This window comes from Odocoileus virginianus, chromosome 2 (assembly GCF_023699985.2).
Source record: "Odocoileus virginianus isolate 20LAN1187 ecotype Illinois chromosome 2, Ovbor_1.2, whole genome shotgun sequence".
Classification (NCBI taxonomy): domain Eukaryota; kingdom Metazoa; phylum Chordata; class Mammalia; order Artiodactyla; family Cervidae; genus Odocoileus; species Odocoileus virginianus.
Genome location: NC_069675.1, coordinates 93,624,033 through 93,638,923, shown reverse-complemented (window position 1 = coordinate 93,638,923; position 14,891 = coordinate 93,624,033). Strand labels below are relative to the sequence as shown.

The window sequence follows — 14,891 nt, the reverse complement described above, 5'->3', positions numbered from 1 at the left end:
GCAAGGAGATCAAAACAATCAATCTTAAAGAAAATCAACCCTGAATACTCATTGGAAAGACTGATGCTGAAGCTGATGCTCTAATACTTCAGCCATCTGATGCCAAGAGCCGACTCACTAAAAAAGACCCTGATGCTGGGACAGACTGAAGGCAGGAGGAAAAGGGGGTGACAGAGGATGAGATGGTTGAATGGCATCACTGACTCAATGGACATGAGTTTGGGCAAACTCAGGGAGATGGTGAAGGATAGAGAGACCTGGTGTGCTGCAGTCCGTGGGGTCAAAAAGAGTCAGACACGACTTGGCCACTGAACAACAACAGAAGAAAATCCTGCCCTGGTGAGACCTGTCCTTTGACTTTGCTTCAGCAGCACAGGGTGCACTGAGAGGATCATCTCCATTCTCGTTTGGTCCCTTTCTGAACAAGGGTCTGAAAACACCAAATGACCCCCAGTCACAGGTCTCTGGTCTGCTGGCTCCGGAACAAAGCTTTTGACTCTAATAATAAGATTCCAGAAGGAGCCAACCTACAACTCGGTTTTATCAGCACTGACTCCCTGCAGGAAACAGGGTTCCTACAAGCGAGGTTCCTGGTGAGGGAGCCCCTCCCTCCTCAGCCTCTTCTAGAGCTCACTGCCAGTTGGGCCCCCACACCTGCCCCGACTGGGTCCCGAGTCATTGCCAGAGCAGCGGACTCAAAGGTCTCAAGACGGCCTGACAGCAACCTCACCGAAGATGCTGAGTCTGAGTGTCCCCACGGCTGAGCCTGGCTGACTCAAGACACGCAGGATGGAGCTGGTGTGTCTTGGGCTGGTTCATGGGCACAGCTCAGCTTCGAGACCATGTGGTGCCTCTCTGATGTGCCCGCCTGGGCTCCTGGCACTACATCTTGATTCTGTGTATACCTCTACACCTGCCTTCCTCTGATTTTATGTTTTCTCTTTCTCGATGCTGAGTGTGTGTATCATAAGCTGTGTTAAGGAAGTCAGGGGAGAAGAGATGAGAGCCGCTGCCTCCCCTGGGCCTCCCTTCCAACACGAGGCTGGTGCTCACGTCCGTGACGATGGGCACCCCGAGGTGTGCCATGTTCGTGATGATCTCGCTGTCCTCCGGCGGGATCTGGGCATGCTGAATCAGCTTGTTCAGGTTTTCCTCGGTGATACCTGTGAGAACAAAACCCCAATCACCACACCAGCCAATGTGCATCGCACACTCAGAAGCAGAGCCAAGTGCCTGGGGTCGGGTATGGTGCCCCCTCTCCTCCTCAGCATCAGTGGGAACTAATCCACTCATTGTATCGACTTTACTGTAAGACAAGGCAGGGCCAGGACTCTAGTTCCACTCTAGCCACTCTGTCCTGGGCTATGACCATCAGCAACTGCCCCTCCTGATCTGTCTTTCTGTCCATCTCCTGCTTCTCAGCCGCCCCCACCATTTCTGGCCTGCATCACAGTCAGCTTGGACAAGAGAGTCTCTGTGTCCATCTTTTTGCACAGTGAACACTTATGGGCAACTATATGTGGGTAAAGATCAGTTATTTATAGGCACAGATTGGGGCCTTCCCTGGTGGTCCAGTGGCTAAGACTCCAGGCTCCCAATGCAGGGGGCCTGGGTTTGATCCCTGGTTGGTAAACTAAAGATCCTGGATCCCACAACAAGACCCAATGCAGCCAAATAAAAAAATAAATAAATAAAGGCACAGATTACAAATGTGGGGTAAGTTAAAAGTCTCTGGCAGAAATGCTCTAATAAAGTGGCTGTAAAGCCGATAGACTCTCCCTGCTGTCCTCACCCAGTCCTCTTCTCATTATCCCGTCCCTCTGACTAACTGTAGAATCACTAGGGGATACACAGCCTCTAGCTGCAGCTGATCTGCCTACATTTCTCCAGCTGTAAACGGTCCCTCGGACCTTCCTATTAGACACCTCTTTCTTTCCCGTTTCCTTGTATTTTCAACTGTTTTTCACTTTGTTCTCTCTCTCTCTCTCCCAGCTGCCTCGTTTTCCCCAAGAAAGGGCCTGTCTCCTCTGTCATATCCCACTGTTCCTACCATTCTTCAAAAAGATGTAGAGAAGGATGATGCGGATTTTGTCGTAAGTGCTGACATTCGCATCCAGCAGAATGGGGACGATGGCTCTCATGGGGTCCTTGATCTTCTCCCCTTCAGCATCTGTGCCCATGGCCAGGTCCTGCAGAAAACACACTGTATTGGCCCCAGTCTGTTCTGGCAACAGTCTGGATAGACGGTAGCTATTAGAAAACGGGCTGTCTGTGAATGTCTGGGATGTGTGGCTTGGTTGGGGAAGGTCAGCGACAGGTGCGTGAGCTCCCCCACATGCTGCAGTTAATCAGCACAGGTCTCCATGGCATCAGTAAGAGCCGAGGAAAGCCCCAGGTTTCACTTTCCAAAACCAGAGGCCACACAGATTTGCGATGTTGTTGAAAGGCAGGCTGTTCCCTCCATGTGAGTGCCAGTGAGCCTGAGCCGACTCCTCAGGGAAAGCCTCAGTCTTGGTAGGTTCTCAGGAGGGACACAGGCCTGCAGAGGGCTTGGGGCTTCAGGGGATGAAAAGCATCAGTATTGTAAGGTGCCTCTGCCTGGCTAGACTCCTCCTGCTCTGCTCCCCCTGGCACAGACCGGGGAGTGTTTAACTGTTCTGCGTTTTTGAAAACCTCCGTTTTTAATCTTCCAACACTTTTAGGGGGAGGAAAAAAAACATGGGCTCCCAAACCTGTACATCTCACTGAGGGAGATGAAGGAAGGGGGAGCTGACAACAGAACTGAAGATAAAGAGTGAAGTAAGCATAGTCTCTGCCACACTCCCCACCCCCACCCCCACCCCCCCATCGCCCATGACTCAGGCAAGAGGCAGATCCACTCTCAACAGGCCCGAGAAAGCAGCACATAGGTCTCGGCACATCAAGAACCATCTGGTCTTGTTCTACAACTTTCTCTGTAGCTCTTACAGGAGCTGCCTGAAGGTTGCCTTTTTTCTCTCAAAATCCCAGGAGTCCATAACAAGTATGATCTCCAGTTAGGGGATCTCTGCCCAGCCTGGATCAGAGGAAGGCGGACACCCCCCCCATCCCACAACCTTCTCTGAGGCTCCTTCAGCCCTCAGTGAAGCCTCAACAGACATCTGCTCAGCAGGACTGAACCTAATACTCCCTCAAAGTCAAATTGAATGTGATTAGTTCAACAAATACCCCTGGGCACTTCTGAAAAAATATAGACTTCCCAGGGTGAATCTCAACTGCATTTGTTCCGGTCTAGGGGTAAGCTGTCTTCTGTAGAGTCATGTTCTGATGGTGAGGACGCCTTGTGTTTGCAGAGATCCCTGTGAAACTGATGGATTTCATCAGGACTACTGAGGGAGCCCATGAATCATGCCTCGTCTTAGAAACCTAAGCCCAGCCTGTCACATCGAACCAGGGGATTTAGATCTTAGCCTCACACTGAGAATGTGAGTTGTTTTTTCTGTGAAAAGAGAACTTTGGCTGAGGTTTTGCCTCATGGGATCCCCCCCTTCCCTTAGACGCGGACCCTAGATGAGAATTATCATCACACACGAGGAATGCAATGCCAGGATTAGTGATTCCACACGACACTCCTGGAAAATGTGGCAGCTTCGTTATATCCCCTTGCAGACGAAAAGAAAAACAAGCACATCAAATGAATCAGTGACAGGGACAGAACTCTGATCGCAACTGTGATCAGGGAGGCCGTGGGCATATTTCTGTTCTTTGGCTGCACTGCCCGCTCTCGGCCTCTAGGTCTCCAAGCTGGTGCGGTCACAGCAGGAGGAAAGGACACTCCAGAATCAACATCCAGCCAGCTCTGTCAGTGCAGGGTTCAGTGCATCACACAAGTCTCTTCTGCTATTCCAGGGAGCATCTGGAAAGTCAGACATGCAAACCCCAAACGGCACAGCATTCCGGGCCACTCTAGTCCCTACCATTGAGAGAGGAACTGCACTGGCTCCAAAGAGTTGAGACAACATGATCTATCAGGCTTTCCCATTTCTATTTCCTATGATTCTGCAAGATGTTCAAGGTAAGATGTTAACATTCATCTGGGCAAGTAAACAGGCCTGGCAGAAAGAGAAGGAAAGGGCCCTACCTGTTCCACCCGGCAGAGTTTATCCACAGTGCCTTGGTAATGCTTCATGCAGTCCTCGGCGAGGTGCAGGTGGGTCGAATACTAAGACAAAATAGAAAGTGTGTGGTCAGGGAATCTCTCGCTGACTCACGCAGCATTTGCTGAGTAACTGCTAAGTATAAACACGGTGCTAGGTGCCTAGGAGTCCCCAGCCTCATAAAGGAGATGAAATACACGTTCAAGTAGAGAACTGTGTGTCGGGCAGAGGGACAGAAACACCTTCTACAAGAGTTAAGAGGAAGGAGAAATCCTTTAAGGGGGCAGGGTGGTGTGACAGTTTCACATGTTCACAAATCCTTTGATACTCCTCCCTCCGGCAGGTGGCGCTCAATACCCCTCTCCTTGGGGCTGGGTTTAGTTGAGCTTCCCCGGTGGTTCAGAGGTTAAAGTGTCTGCCTGGAATGTGGGAGACTCCGTTTTGATCCCTGAGTTGGGAAGATCCCCTGGAGAAGGAAATGGCAACCCACTCCAGTACTCTTGCCTAGAGAATCCCATGAAGGGAGGAGCCTGGTAGGCCCCATGAAGGGAGGAGCCTGGTAGGCCACAGTCCATGGGGTTGCAAAGAGTCAGACACCACCGAGCGACTTCACTTTCTTTTCACTTTCAGGCAGTGAGTGCCTAACAAGAGTGTTGTGTGACTCCCAGATCACCGTGACCTCCTCTGAGCTCAATCTTGCAGGCCCATGGGGTAAAGAATTGGAAGGATACAGAGAGAAAAAGATGAAGAGAAAGTCTTAGGAAATAAACTATCTATCCCCAGCTTTCATTTTTTTTTCCTAATAAAATTGAAGATGGGGGCTTCCCTGGTGGCTCAGTGGTCAAGAATCCACCTGCCAATGTAGGAGACTCAGGTTCACTCCATGGTCCAGGAAGATTCCACATGCCGTGGAGCAACTAAGCCTGTGAGTCACAACTACCGAGCCCGCATCATGCAACTACTGAAGCTCAACACCCTAGAGCCCATCCTCTGCAACAAGAGAAGTCACCACAATAAATCCACACACTGCAACTAGAGAGTAGCCAGTGCTCGCTGCAACTAGAGAAAAGCGGCACAGCAACAAAGACCCAGCACAGCCAAAAATAAATTAATTAAATTTTTAAAAATTGCAGATGACTAAAAACCTGTGGATATCCATCAGTCCGTGAGTGTCTTGGGGCTTTGAGGCGTCTTTGCAGCTGTTTACATTCACGATCGAATGGATCGTTTTGGATCATCATACCTTGCTCTCGGGCCGCAAAGAGTCCGGTGCGATTGAGCGACTGAACAGCAACAACAACATACCTTGCTGAGCTCTTTCTGGTACTGGGGCATCTTCTTCAGCATCTGGGACAGGTCCCGCATGGTGGTCTGTGGGGAGAGGGAAGCACATGGTCTCACTCTGATGGCCCTGAGCTAAGAGGGTGGGCTGGGGGTGGACCCAGGACAGGACAGCAGCTAGCACCAGACTCCTGAGCACATGTTCTATAACCCCCAGCCAACGTATCTGTTAAACACAAGATCATGTGTGTTTAGATTTCCATGTCTGTGGCTCAAAAAATTACTGACCCAAATACTGTGACTGTCTTACAGGTGGGGAACTGACCTCAAAGTCTAGCAATTATGTTTTATTTATTGGACCATAAAGTAACTGAGGACACACTTCTTGCCAGGAAAGATCAATTTTTCATCTATACACTGCTTTTCTGCATACTTGGCTCAAGCAGTCGTGGCATCAATTCACATTTCATCTCGGCAGAAAGGCCAGAGTTGCCCAGACAGGTAGGAAACAGTGAGGTGAGAGAAGGCTGGAATCTCACCCTGGCAGGTAGAAGGGGTCTGCTGACTTTTTAACTGGGTGACTGACCTAATCCCATTCATGTACTCAGTGAAAAACTATTGAATGACTACTACATACCAGGCCCTTTTAGGTCCTAGAGATACAAGGACAAAAACAAACAGAAAAGAATTTTTGCCTTCAAGGAGCTAACACATAGCTGAGGAGTCATTCTGACTGAGTGGATCAGCACCTCTGGAGGGACTCACAAGCGTGGGGGCACAGCAGGGGCGCCTCCCGCTGTCAGAGAAGACGATGCCTGAGCCAAGGACAGGGACTGTATAGGCAAGACTGGGGAAGGAACTCAGGCATGGCCTCAGCCGTGGTGAGTGGCAAGGAGAAGGGAAGCAGAGATGAGAGTCTGTGGGGCCCAATAACCTGGGTGCTGTTAAGGCATGTCCACAGTGGGACTTGATTCTACTGGGATCAGGAAATCACTAAATGATCCTAGGCCAGGGAGCAACACAATTAGAGTGGCGTTTCTAAGAGGAATAAACACCTCTGATAATCAGCCGGGAGAAGGAGAGGCCCAGGTGAATTGGGATATGAATTTTATTGCTACCATGCGCTAAAAAAGGTTTTATCAAGTTCTTCTGGCTTAACGTGTATTGTGATCCAAAGTAGTAAATGTGAATACTCAGAGTAACAAAAAGAAGCTCTTTATAAATATTAAAAGATGGGGGTTCCGGGTCTCAATCTTGAATACAAAAATAAGACAAGATGTTAAGAGATGAAGAGAGGACCAGGAATCCCTCCAAGCTCCCAACTCACCAGCCCTATACTGAGGTGTCCTCCTCACCCCTAGAGGAAGCAGGGATGAACCCAAAGGGCACTGGAGAATGGACATGGGTTTACCTTCTCACCAGTATTCATTCTCTTGCTGGAAGAAAAATCCTTCAGAGAACGGGTGACTTCCCTGGAAGAGAGGAGGAGGCAGCTAAGCTTCAACACGGCACCAATAGCCTCTCTATCAGGGGTCCCCAACCTCCGGGATCAAATGCCTGATGATCTGAGCTGGAGCTGATGTAGTAATGATAGAAATGAAGTGCACGGTAAGTGTCATGCACTTGAATCATCCCGAAACCACCTCCTGACCCTTTCGTCCGTGGAAAAATTGTCTTCCACAAAACTGGTCTCTGATGCCAAAACAGCTGGGGACCACTGCCTATAGTCATGCAACATCCTTCCTTTAGGAGTATGCAGTGACTTTTCCTGCCCTAAGGTATAGGTTTAAAGTGATTTTCTAAGAGGAGAGAGAGAGATATGCCATTTTCCTAATATTCTAAACCAGGGGTCTCCAGAGTTGGGTGTACAAGACAATTTGTGAACAGAAAAGAAAATGTTAGGACATCTATCTATATAATTTCACTTCATCCTTTTCAAATTTATGTTTTTGTATATGCTATCAAATATACACGAGTACGATAAAGCATATATTGAATGCCTAAATAAATTAAGATAACTGGAAATGTGAAGTAACATTTTTCTAAAGTTGAATGATCCCCCAAGGTTTGGAGGATACTTTTCTAAACAACTATCCTAGGCTATAGTATTTTCTCACTGTTCCTTGTGAATTTCCTGTGGATATTATCAACTCAATGTAGCAGAATGTGTCCTTCTGCAAAAGCAAACTTGTTATCTACAGTTTAACAGCCTATTAAAAACTTTCCAGAGTTAGAAACATTTTGAAACATTTTCAAAGCAAGGTACTCCCTTTGGTATAGAGATTAGTATATGCATTGACTCTTGCTGAGAAAAGTTTAGGTATGACAACAGGGGGGAAGGGGACATACCAGCTATATATTTAAAACCCAAAACCCTGAACTGTATGCAGTAGATCTTTCAATGGAACAAACTGGCTTCAAGTGTTTAGTGTTTATAAAGCATCTTGAAATGAGAAAAGCTACAAATGCTTTCTAAAAGCCCTAAAAGTAACCCTAACACGGAAAGGGTATTCTAACTTCATGAGACTGGTAGAGCCTGAGCTCAGATATCAGAAGGGATTCACCATCACTGGTTAGAAGGTGGGTGACTTAACAGAAGCAAGGGGAGCAAGGCAGGAGCCTGTACTGGTGAGCTCTGCCCAAGGTGCCCAGAGAAGGCGCACTGGCCCCCAGCACCCGTGATCCCCCGCGTCGGTGGGGCGGGCCCTGGGGCCCGGGGCAGGAGCAGGGCGGGCTCTTACTGGGACACCTCCGCGATGTGCTTGTGGCGCAGCGCTATCCAGAGGTCGTCGTCCTCGTCCAGGAGCACCTCCTTCACCCGCGCCTCCCCGATGCCGCTCGTCTCATACCTGGACAGGAGACGGGGGACGTCCCACGCGATTCACCCAGTCCCCTGGTTTATAACAGGCTGACCTTCACACGAATGACTGCACAGCAAGCGCTCCGACCATCGGAGGTGTCACTGTCTGTGTCAGGCCTGCCGCATCGAATGAGGCTGATGGTTTCTTGTCTTTTTTTTTTTGCCATGCCACACATCTTGTGGGATCTTAGTTCCCTGACCAGGGTTGAACCCAGGCCCTCATCAGTGAGAGGTATGGAGTCCTAACCACTGGACCACCAGGGAATTCCCAAGGCTAACAATTTCTAGGGCAGGAAGAGACCTAAAGGTCTGATCCAAGTCAACCGACTTGAAGTCCTGTTTTAAAACCCTCGGGGTCAGTTGATGTGCTCCACTGGAGCCACCTGGCTCTGCTGTGAAGTCAGGTCATGCATGGTTTTGGAGGTACTCGTAAAGCAAAGGTGAGGATCACACTTGTTCCTCCCTGGGAAAGGCGGACACCATCCTTAATGTGTGGGACTGAAATAGCTTTTGGCAGCTGCCTGCAACAGGCCCTCAGCAAACTTTCACAAGTGCAACCATGAACATCTAAGGGAAATAAAGAATTACAGGTACCAAAGGGGGAAAACTGAGATTCAGTCATATTTTTAGAATCTTCATTTTGAAACCACTATCTTTATGGTTAAGGTTATAAAATCATTGCCACGAGAACAATACAGTCTGTTCCCATAAAAAGAAAAATATGTTTTTAGAGACTGAGTTTCTGATGATTGCTACCAAGAAAACTGTTTACAATGAAGTAAAGTGCAAATAAAACTTGGTAATACAGGACTTCCCTAGCAGTCCAATGGTTAAGACGCCGTGCTTCCAATGCCAGGGATGTAGGTTCAACTCCTGGTTGGGGAACTAAGATCCCACATGCCGCATGGTGTGGCCAAAAATAAACAAATTAATAAATTAATTTTTAAAAACTTGGTAAGACACTCCTACTGGTATATTTTATCATCATATTTCATGGTCTGTAGTTAAGAAGTTTTAACTCTGAGTAAGATACGCTCTTACACAAGTCAACATGTTAACACATCCAAACCGGCTATGAACTAAAGTGACATGAGCTGAACTAAACATCTCAAGTTCTTGTTCCCCCAAAACAGGCAGAAGTTTCTAGCTGATGGTGCAGTTGCACTTTGGGAACTCACAGAAAAGCATGCTGGCTTATTAGTGAGACTGTATGGGGACTTCCCTGGTGGTCTAGCGGTTAAGGGTCTGCCTTCCAGTGCAGGAGATGTGGGCTAGATCTCTGGTCAGGGTACTAACATTTCACATGCCCCAGGGCAACTAGGCCTGAAAGCCCACTCGCCACAACTAGTGAAAGCCTGCCAGCCACAACTAAAACCCAATGCAGCCAAAACCAAAATTAAAAAAAAAAAAAAAGACTATGAATGTACCTGCTTTTGCTAGGATTAACGACATCTGTTTCCTTAAATTAGAGGTGTGTCTGGTTCATTTGCAAAGCTGCAGTCACGTGTACTTACTTGTATACGTCATTTTCAATAGGCAGCAGGTCGTAACTCATAGCCTGAAAAGTCAGCTCATGGAGGACAGGGGAGCTGGGGTCAAAACCACGGTCCAGGATCAGGAGCTGGGAGCGTGCCTTGTCCGGGCCCTGGAAGGAAGGACACGAGGGAGGATTTCGTGAGATGCCCGAAACCCTCCCTGTTTCAACTCCTGCTTCCCTGACTAGCACAGCTAGCCCTCCCGTGAAACGTGGCAGCAGGATGTGAACTCTGACTCAGAGAGCACTCAGTCCATCTACTGCTGGACCAGGACGCCAGCACACGCCATATGAGAATCTAGTGTGTCTGTTTCACAGGAATAGGGTCCTTTGACGCAGATCCCGAATGCAGGGTACAAAGTGAGTTTACAAACGAAAGCACCACCTGGGTTCGGCTATCAAAAGGGGCACCCATCACCCAACCCAGCCAGCCTGGGATGGAGCGGGTTCCCAGAACCTGGGGCTATCAGTGTGTAAATCATGATAGTGATGGGCCAGTTCTGTGATGCGTGTGATAAAATTGCACAGAACCGCACATACATAAGCACGTGTAGGAACTAGCGAAATCTGAGTAAGGTCTAGAGACATAGCAATGTCATTTTTCTGGTTTCAACTCTGTTCCACTGAGGGGATTCCCATGACACAGGGCTTTCAGTGCTAACACCAGAAAAGTTCTAGGGAACAGAAACAAGCCGGTCGCTCGGCTCCACTGAACAGAATCTGTACCACCTGCCAGAGGGTTTGGGCGCTTGCTTCACTGGACCTCAGTATGCACAAACAGGGGCGCTCATGCACACTCTGTGAGCAGAGAAAGCCAGCTGTGCCCAGGCTGCCCCATGGACACTGTGGTCCCTCGTTAAGAGAACCACGTGGGTCAGGTCGGACTTACCTCCCCCATTGTCGGGTCATCGGCTTTGTAGGCGTCGAGCTTGTCCTGGATTAGCTGAGCCAGCAAAGCGTTGTCCTTGTATTCCCTGACAAGGGAGGAGGGACAGAGGGTGAACCACCCTGTCCCAATCGATGGCACTTCCTCAGGGAGGAAGGCAGGACAGTGCGGGAGGGTCAAGGGAGAGATGAGTTTCATCTGTATTGTTCTTTTACAAGAGACTATAACTCAGATTACATGTACGGTTAAAAAGGAAAAACAAAATAGTTAGCTCAGTGCCTGGAATGTAAATGATTTTCTAGTTCCTTAAAAAAAAAAAAAATCTAAGTGGAAACTGAGGGGGTCTTTCCAAGCAGCTTCAGATAAAACAGCCACACTTCAGCAGAGGGTCCTAAACACGTGTCTTTTTCCCACCATCAGGATATCTTAGCCTGACCCACTTGATCTTCACTTCCCTCAGTTCAAATTCCCTTGGGCTCTGTTTTGTTTTGTTGGAAGTGACATTTCCGCCGGCAGAGCTAGAAAGATGCAAGTTGAGAACCTCTGGACCTTCCCTCCTGCTCAGCCTCCAGCGCCTCCTAAGCTCCTCTGGGTGACGCTTATCACGTGGCTGCTGCCCACCACCTGGCCACTCTTAGCGCAGAAGCAGCTCCACCCCCGGTCCCATCCTCTCAACGAGTGAGCTCCCAGCCCTCGTTTCTTAACTTCTGCTGGGCATCTGTTAGTGAGGACCCTGGTGGGTGGAGGGTTGTCCTACGGGTGCCCATCCCCAGGGACAAAGAGGTGATGAGGCGCCTTGGCACTTCCCGCTCAGCCCTCCACTCCTCTGGCAGCGTCCCCCCTTCTGGTTGCTTCTCTTTGCATGACTGTGACCCCTGCACTCCCACACCACTGTGTTCACTCCCTCATAGGCTGCCCTGTGATAACCACCGAAGGGCATGACCCCAAACCTGGCAACCACGGCCTCCAGCAATGGTTTCACCTTGCCCACTGCTTGCACGCACGCAGGGCGAGACCACCAGCCCTCCTGAAACTTGCCCTTTATTTTCCAGGGTCATGCTTTCGCTCACCCAAACAGTCCACACAAAAATGCCCCCAGCTCCTCATCAGTCTCCTGAAATCCTGACCTGTCCTTTGCTCAGATGCTGCCTCTGCTCTGATGCTGTGCTTGCTCCTCTCAGCTCAGGGGCCTCTTCCTGCTCTGGACGCCCAGGCCCAAGGCCTGCACTGCCCCAGGCACTGGTCCTGCAGGGCTATGTTGCAGGTGTGCACAGCTCGGTGTACACTATGCCAGTACACATCTTACCTGCCTGACTGGATCAGGGGCTTCTACGGGCAGAGGCTGTGTCTTCAGGTTAAGCCCCCCAACCTAGCACTTAGCACATAGCAGGTAAATGATGAGTGAATGACTCGCTCAAATCTGAGGACTGTGTCCTTTGGAGAATTAGTCTCCTTTTATTTTATCTTACCCTGAAATACCTTTTTCAAAGACGGTATTTGTTTCAAGGCAGATTCTTTACCGTCTGAGCCACCAGGAAAGCCGCTTTTTAAGGTTAGAAAGGGATAAAAAATCGAAGGAAATCTGGGTTACAGTTATGTGGAGGTTTGCCCTTGGTTCCTCACTAACTGAATATATGTATTCCATGCTCTTTTCTGCATGTTAGTATAGTTCACATTAAAAATTTAGAAAATAACAAAAACATTGGAAAATAAGCATCAAAGTGAGATGCTCAGATCTTGATCCTCTGGAGACAACTGCCAGAAAACGGGAAGGCCAGAGGAAGTTCCTCACTTGGGGACAAGCTCCTCGCTTGGGGGGTCGCTGAAGGCAGCCTGGGGTGCAGCCTTACCCCCGGTACCGCACGGCCGGGTACTCCTTCAGGGTGGCGCACAGAGTTGCAATCTGCTCCGCCAGGCGCTCCAGGATCGGATTCTTCATCTGAGCCTTGTGGGGACTGTAGAAGCTTTGGAAAGAGTCAGCAGAGTCCAAGGAATACACCTGAGAAAGGGGAAATATATACGTATATACACAAGGACAGAGGAGCCTGGTGTGCTGCAGTCCATGGGGTCGCAAAGAGTTGGACACGACTCAGCGACTGAACAACAACAACAACATATATATATATATATTTCCAGAATGGTGTTCCCTCCAAGCCTCGTAGTGAGGCTCCAGAACAAGTTTTCATTTATTCTACAAATATGGCTGGGCACCTGCTGGGTGCCAGGCCCTGTGCTACATACTTGGGAACTGTTAGTGACCAAACCATTACTGTCCTCCAGGAGTGTGCAATCTTGCAGGAGAAGGCAGATGAATAAACAAGGAACAAAATGAAAAGTAAATTTTATGGTATGTGGGAAATGGGTAAGTGTATCAGAACAGAAGAAGGAGAGAAAGAATGCCTGAGGGCTGGACAGGGAGGACTGGAGGCCTCCTTGAGGAGGGGACATTTGAGTGAGGGCTTGAAGGAGGTGGAGTTTCTTCCCAGGGGGCTCCCAAAGGAGGGGCTGGTCAAGCCAAGGCCCTGAGGCAGGCATGCCTGTGTCTGATGACTGATGCGGAGCCCAGGAGGAGAGCAGCGGAGGGGCCTTGTCAGACCACACCGGCTATTCACTGTAAGTTTAAATAAATGGGGAACAAGCTAGAAATTGTGCTGTGACTGTGGCAAACAAAGGAGCTTTCTATGGATTTAATAATTTCCTATTCTCAAAGTATGCTCTTAGTATTTTTCTCTTTTATCCTTTTTGGAAGGTTTCAGAGGTTTAAAATTTTCTCTTAAACCAGCAGGTTACCAGGCATCAGTATTCTCTCAGAAGAATCTCTTGATGTGAACTACCCCCATCTTGAAAACTTGAGGTTTAAAAAATTTTTTTAAGTTTATTACTTTTCAAAAATATATGGTGGAGAAGGGAATGGCTACCCACTCCAGTATTCTTGCCTGGGAAATCCCATGGACAAAGGAGCCTGGTGGGCTACAGTCCACAGGGTCATTAAGAGTCAGGCACAACTTAGCAACTGAACAACAAAAAAAAATGTGCACATGTGACATACAGTAAACCAAACATAAAAAAACAAAAACAGATGAAATACAATATGGTTGAATATGCTCAAGTTGGATTTTGTTCAATCCAGGTGGTGAGAGGGCTCACAGAGAGGAAAAAAAAAATCCCAGCCCTTGGCTGAGAATAGGCTTTAGGCCAAGTCAGAAGGGAAAGAGACTCTTTTGAAAATATTCACGCTCTATTTTTTCCATGTCTTCTTACCTAAGAATTCGTCACTCTCTGGCATCTATTATTAGAGGCTGATCCATAAAGACCTGATATGCCACAACCATCTCTTACTTCTACAAAATGCACAGAAGTTGTGCTATTTTTTGCTTCTTGACGAGGAGGAGGCATTTTAACAAATCTTGAAATACTATGGTATAAATTTTGTACATTCTCTCACAATCAGCTTCACTTTTACTGGTTTAATGACTTTGTTTTTTTCCAAGGGGAGCAGTTTCAGCACGTGAAGTGTTAACGGCTTGTGACGAAGGATACCATCTGTTCCTCCACACGTGACAAGCTGAGGTTATCTCTACATAAAAACAGCCTCCTTAGCAGCAGATGGGTGTAGTCTGATCCCTTCCCCTCCTCTCCTCCCAGCTCTTTCTGGATTGGCTACTTTTTACTTATTCAAGGAGTCAGCCAATAGGCGTGAACACTGAGCAAGGATGAAATGAACACCAAGAAGGACATGATGGCTGAGAAAAGTCAGAAATAACTGGAGAGTAAGAGTGAGGCATCTCGGGCAGACCCTCTAAGAAAGACCGTTTCCATTACATAAACATCCACTTACAGGACATCATTGAGTAGCTCCTTCCCCCACTCTCTTTACTGCACCCCTGCCCCACCCTCTCTGACTTGGCTGGAGTTCCTGAGAGAATAACCAGGATGCAGGCTTTCTCTGCCCATCCCCTCGAAGGCTCACCTGGGATTCATATGGGAGAAACGCAATGTTGATTTCCGTCAGAGTCTTGATGACTTTGGCTGCTCGAGATTTTACCAGCTCGTTAAATAGGGCATCTGGACAAGCTGCCGGGATGACAAAGACAGTAGGGTTTCCTGTCCACTTGCTTGTTGGTTTCAACATTTGCACATGTCTGGTGAATTCTTTATTATTAGGATTTTTAAAAAGCAAACAGGAAGTTTATC

At 48.3% G+C, this 14,891-nt stretch overlaps 1 protein-coding gene across 2 annotated transcripts in view; it reads right to left on the bottom strand.

The window, feature by feature from the left end:
• Window positions 1-14,891, bottom strand: part of STXBP1 (syntaxin binding protein 1) — a 67,596-nt gene that overhangs the window by 14,214 nt on the left and 38,491 nt on the right. For both annotated transcript variants that reach the window (XM_020874735.2, XM_020874736.2), the window contains exons 6-15: window positions 14,668-14,771; window positions 12,548-12,696; window positions 10,701-10,785; window positions 9,792-9,922; window positions 8,159-8,266; window positions 6,829-6,889; window positions 5,442-5,507; window positions 4,121-4,201; window positions 2,051-2,189; window positions 1,054-1,163 (exon numbers count right to left, since the gene is read on the bottom strand). In XM_020874735.2, coding sequence (XP_020730394.1) covers window positions 1,054-1,163; window positions 2,051-2,189; window positions 4,121-4,201; window positions 5,442-5,507; window positions 6,829-6,889; window positions 8,159-8,266; window positions 9,792-9,922; window positions 10,701-10,785; window positions 12,548-12,696; window positions 14,668-14,771 — 1,034 coding nt within the window. The remainder of the gene's footprint in view (window positions 1-1,053; window positions 1,164-2,050; window positions 2,190-4,120; window positions 4,202-5,441; window positions 5,508-6,828; window positions 6,890-8,158; window positions 8,267-9,791; window positions 9,923-10,700; window positions 10,786-12,547; window positions 12,697-14,667; window positions 14,772-14,891) is intronic.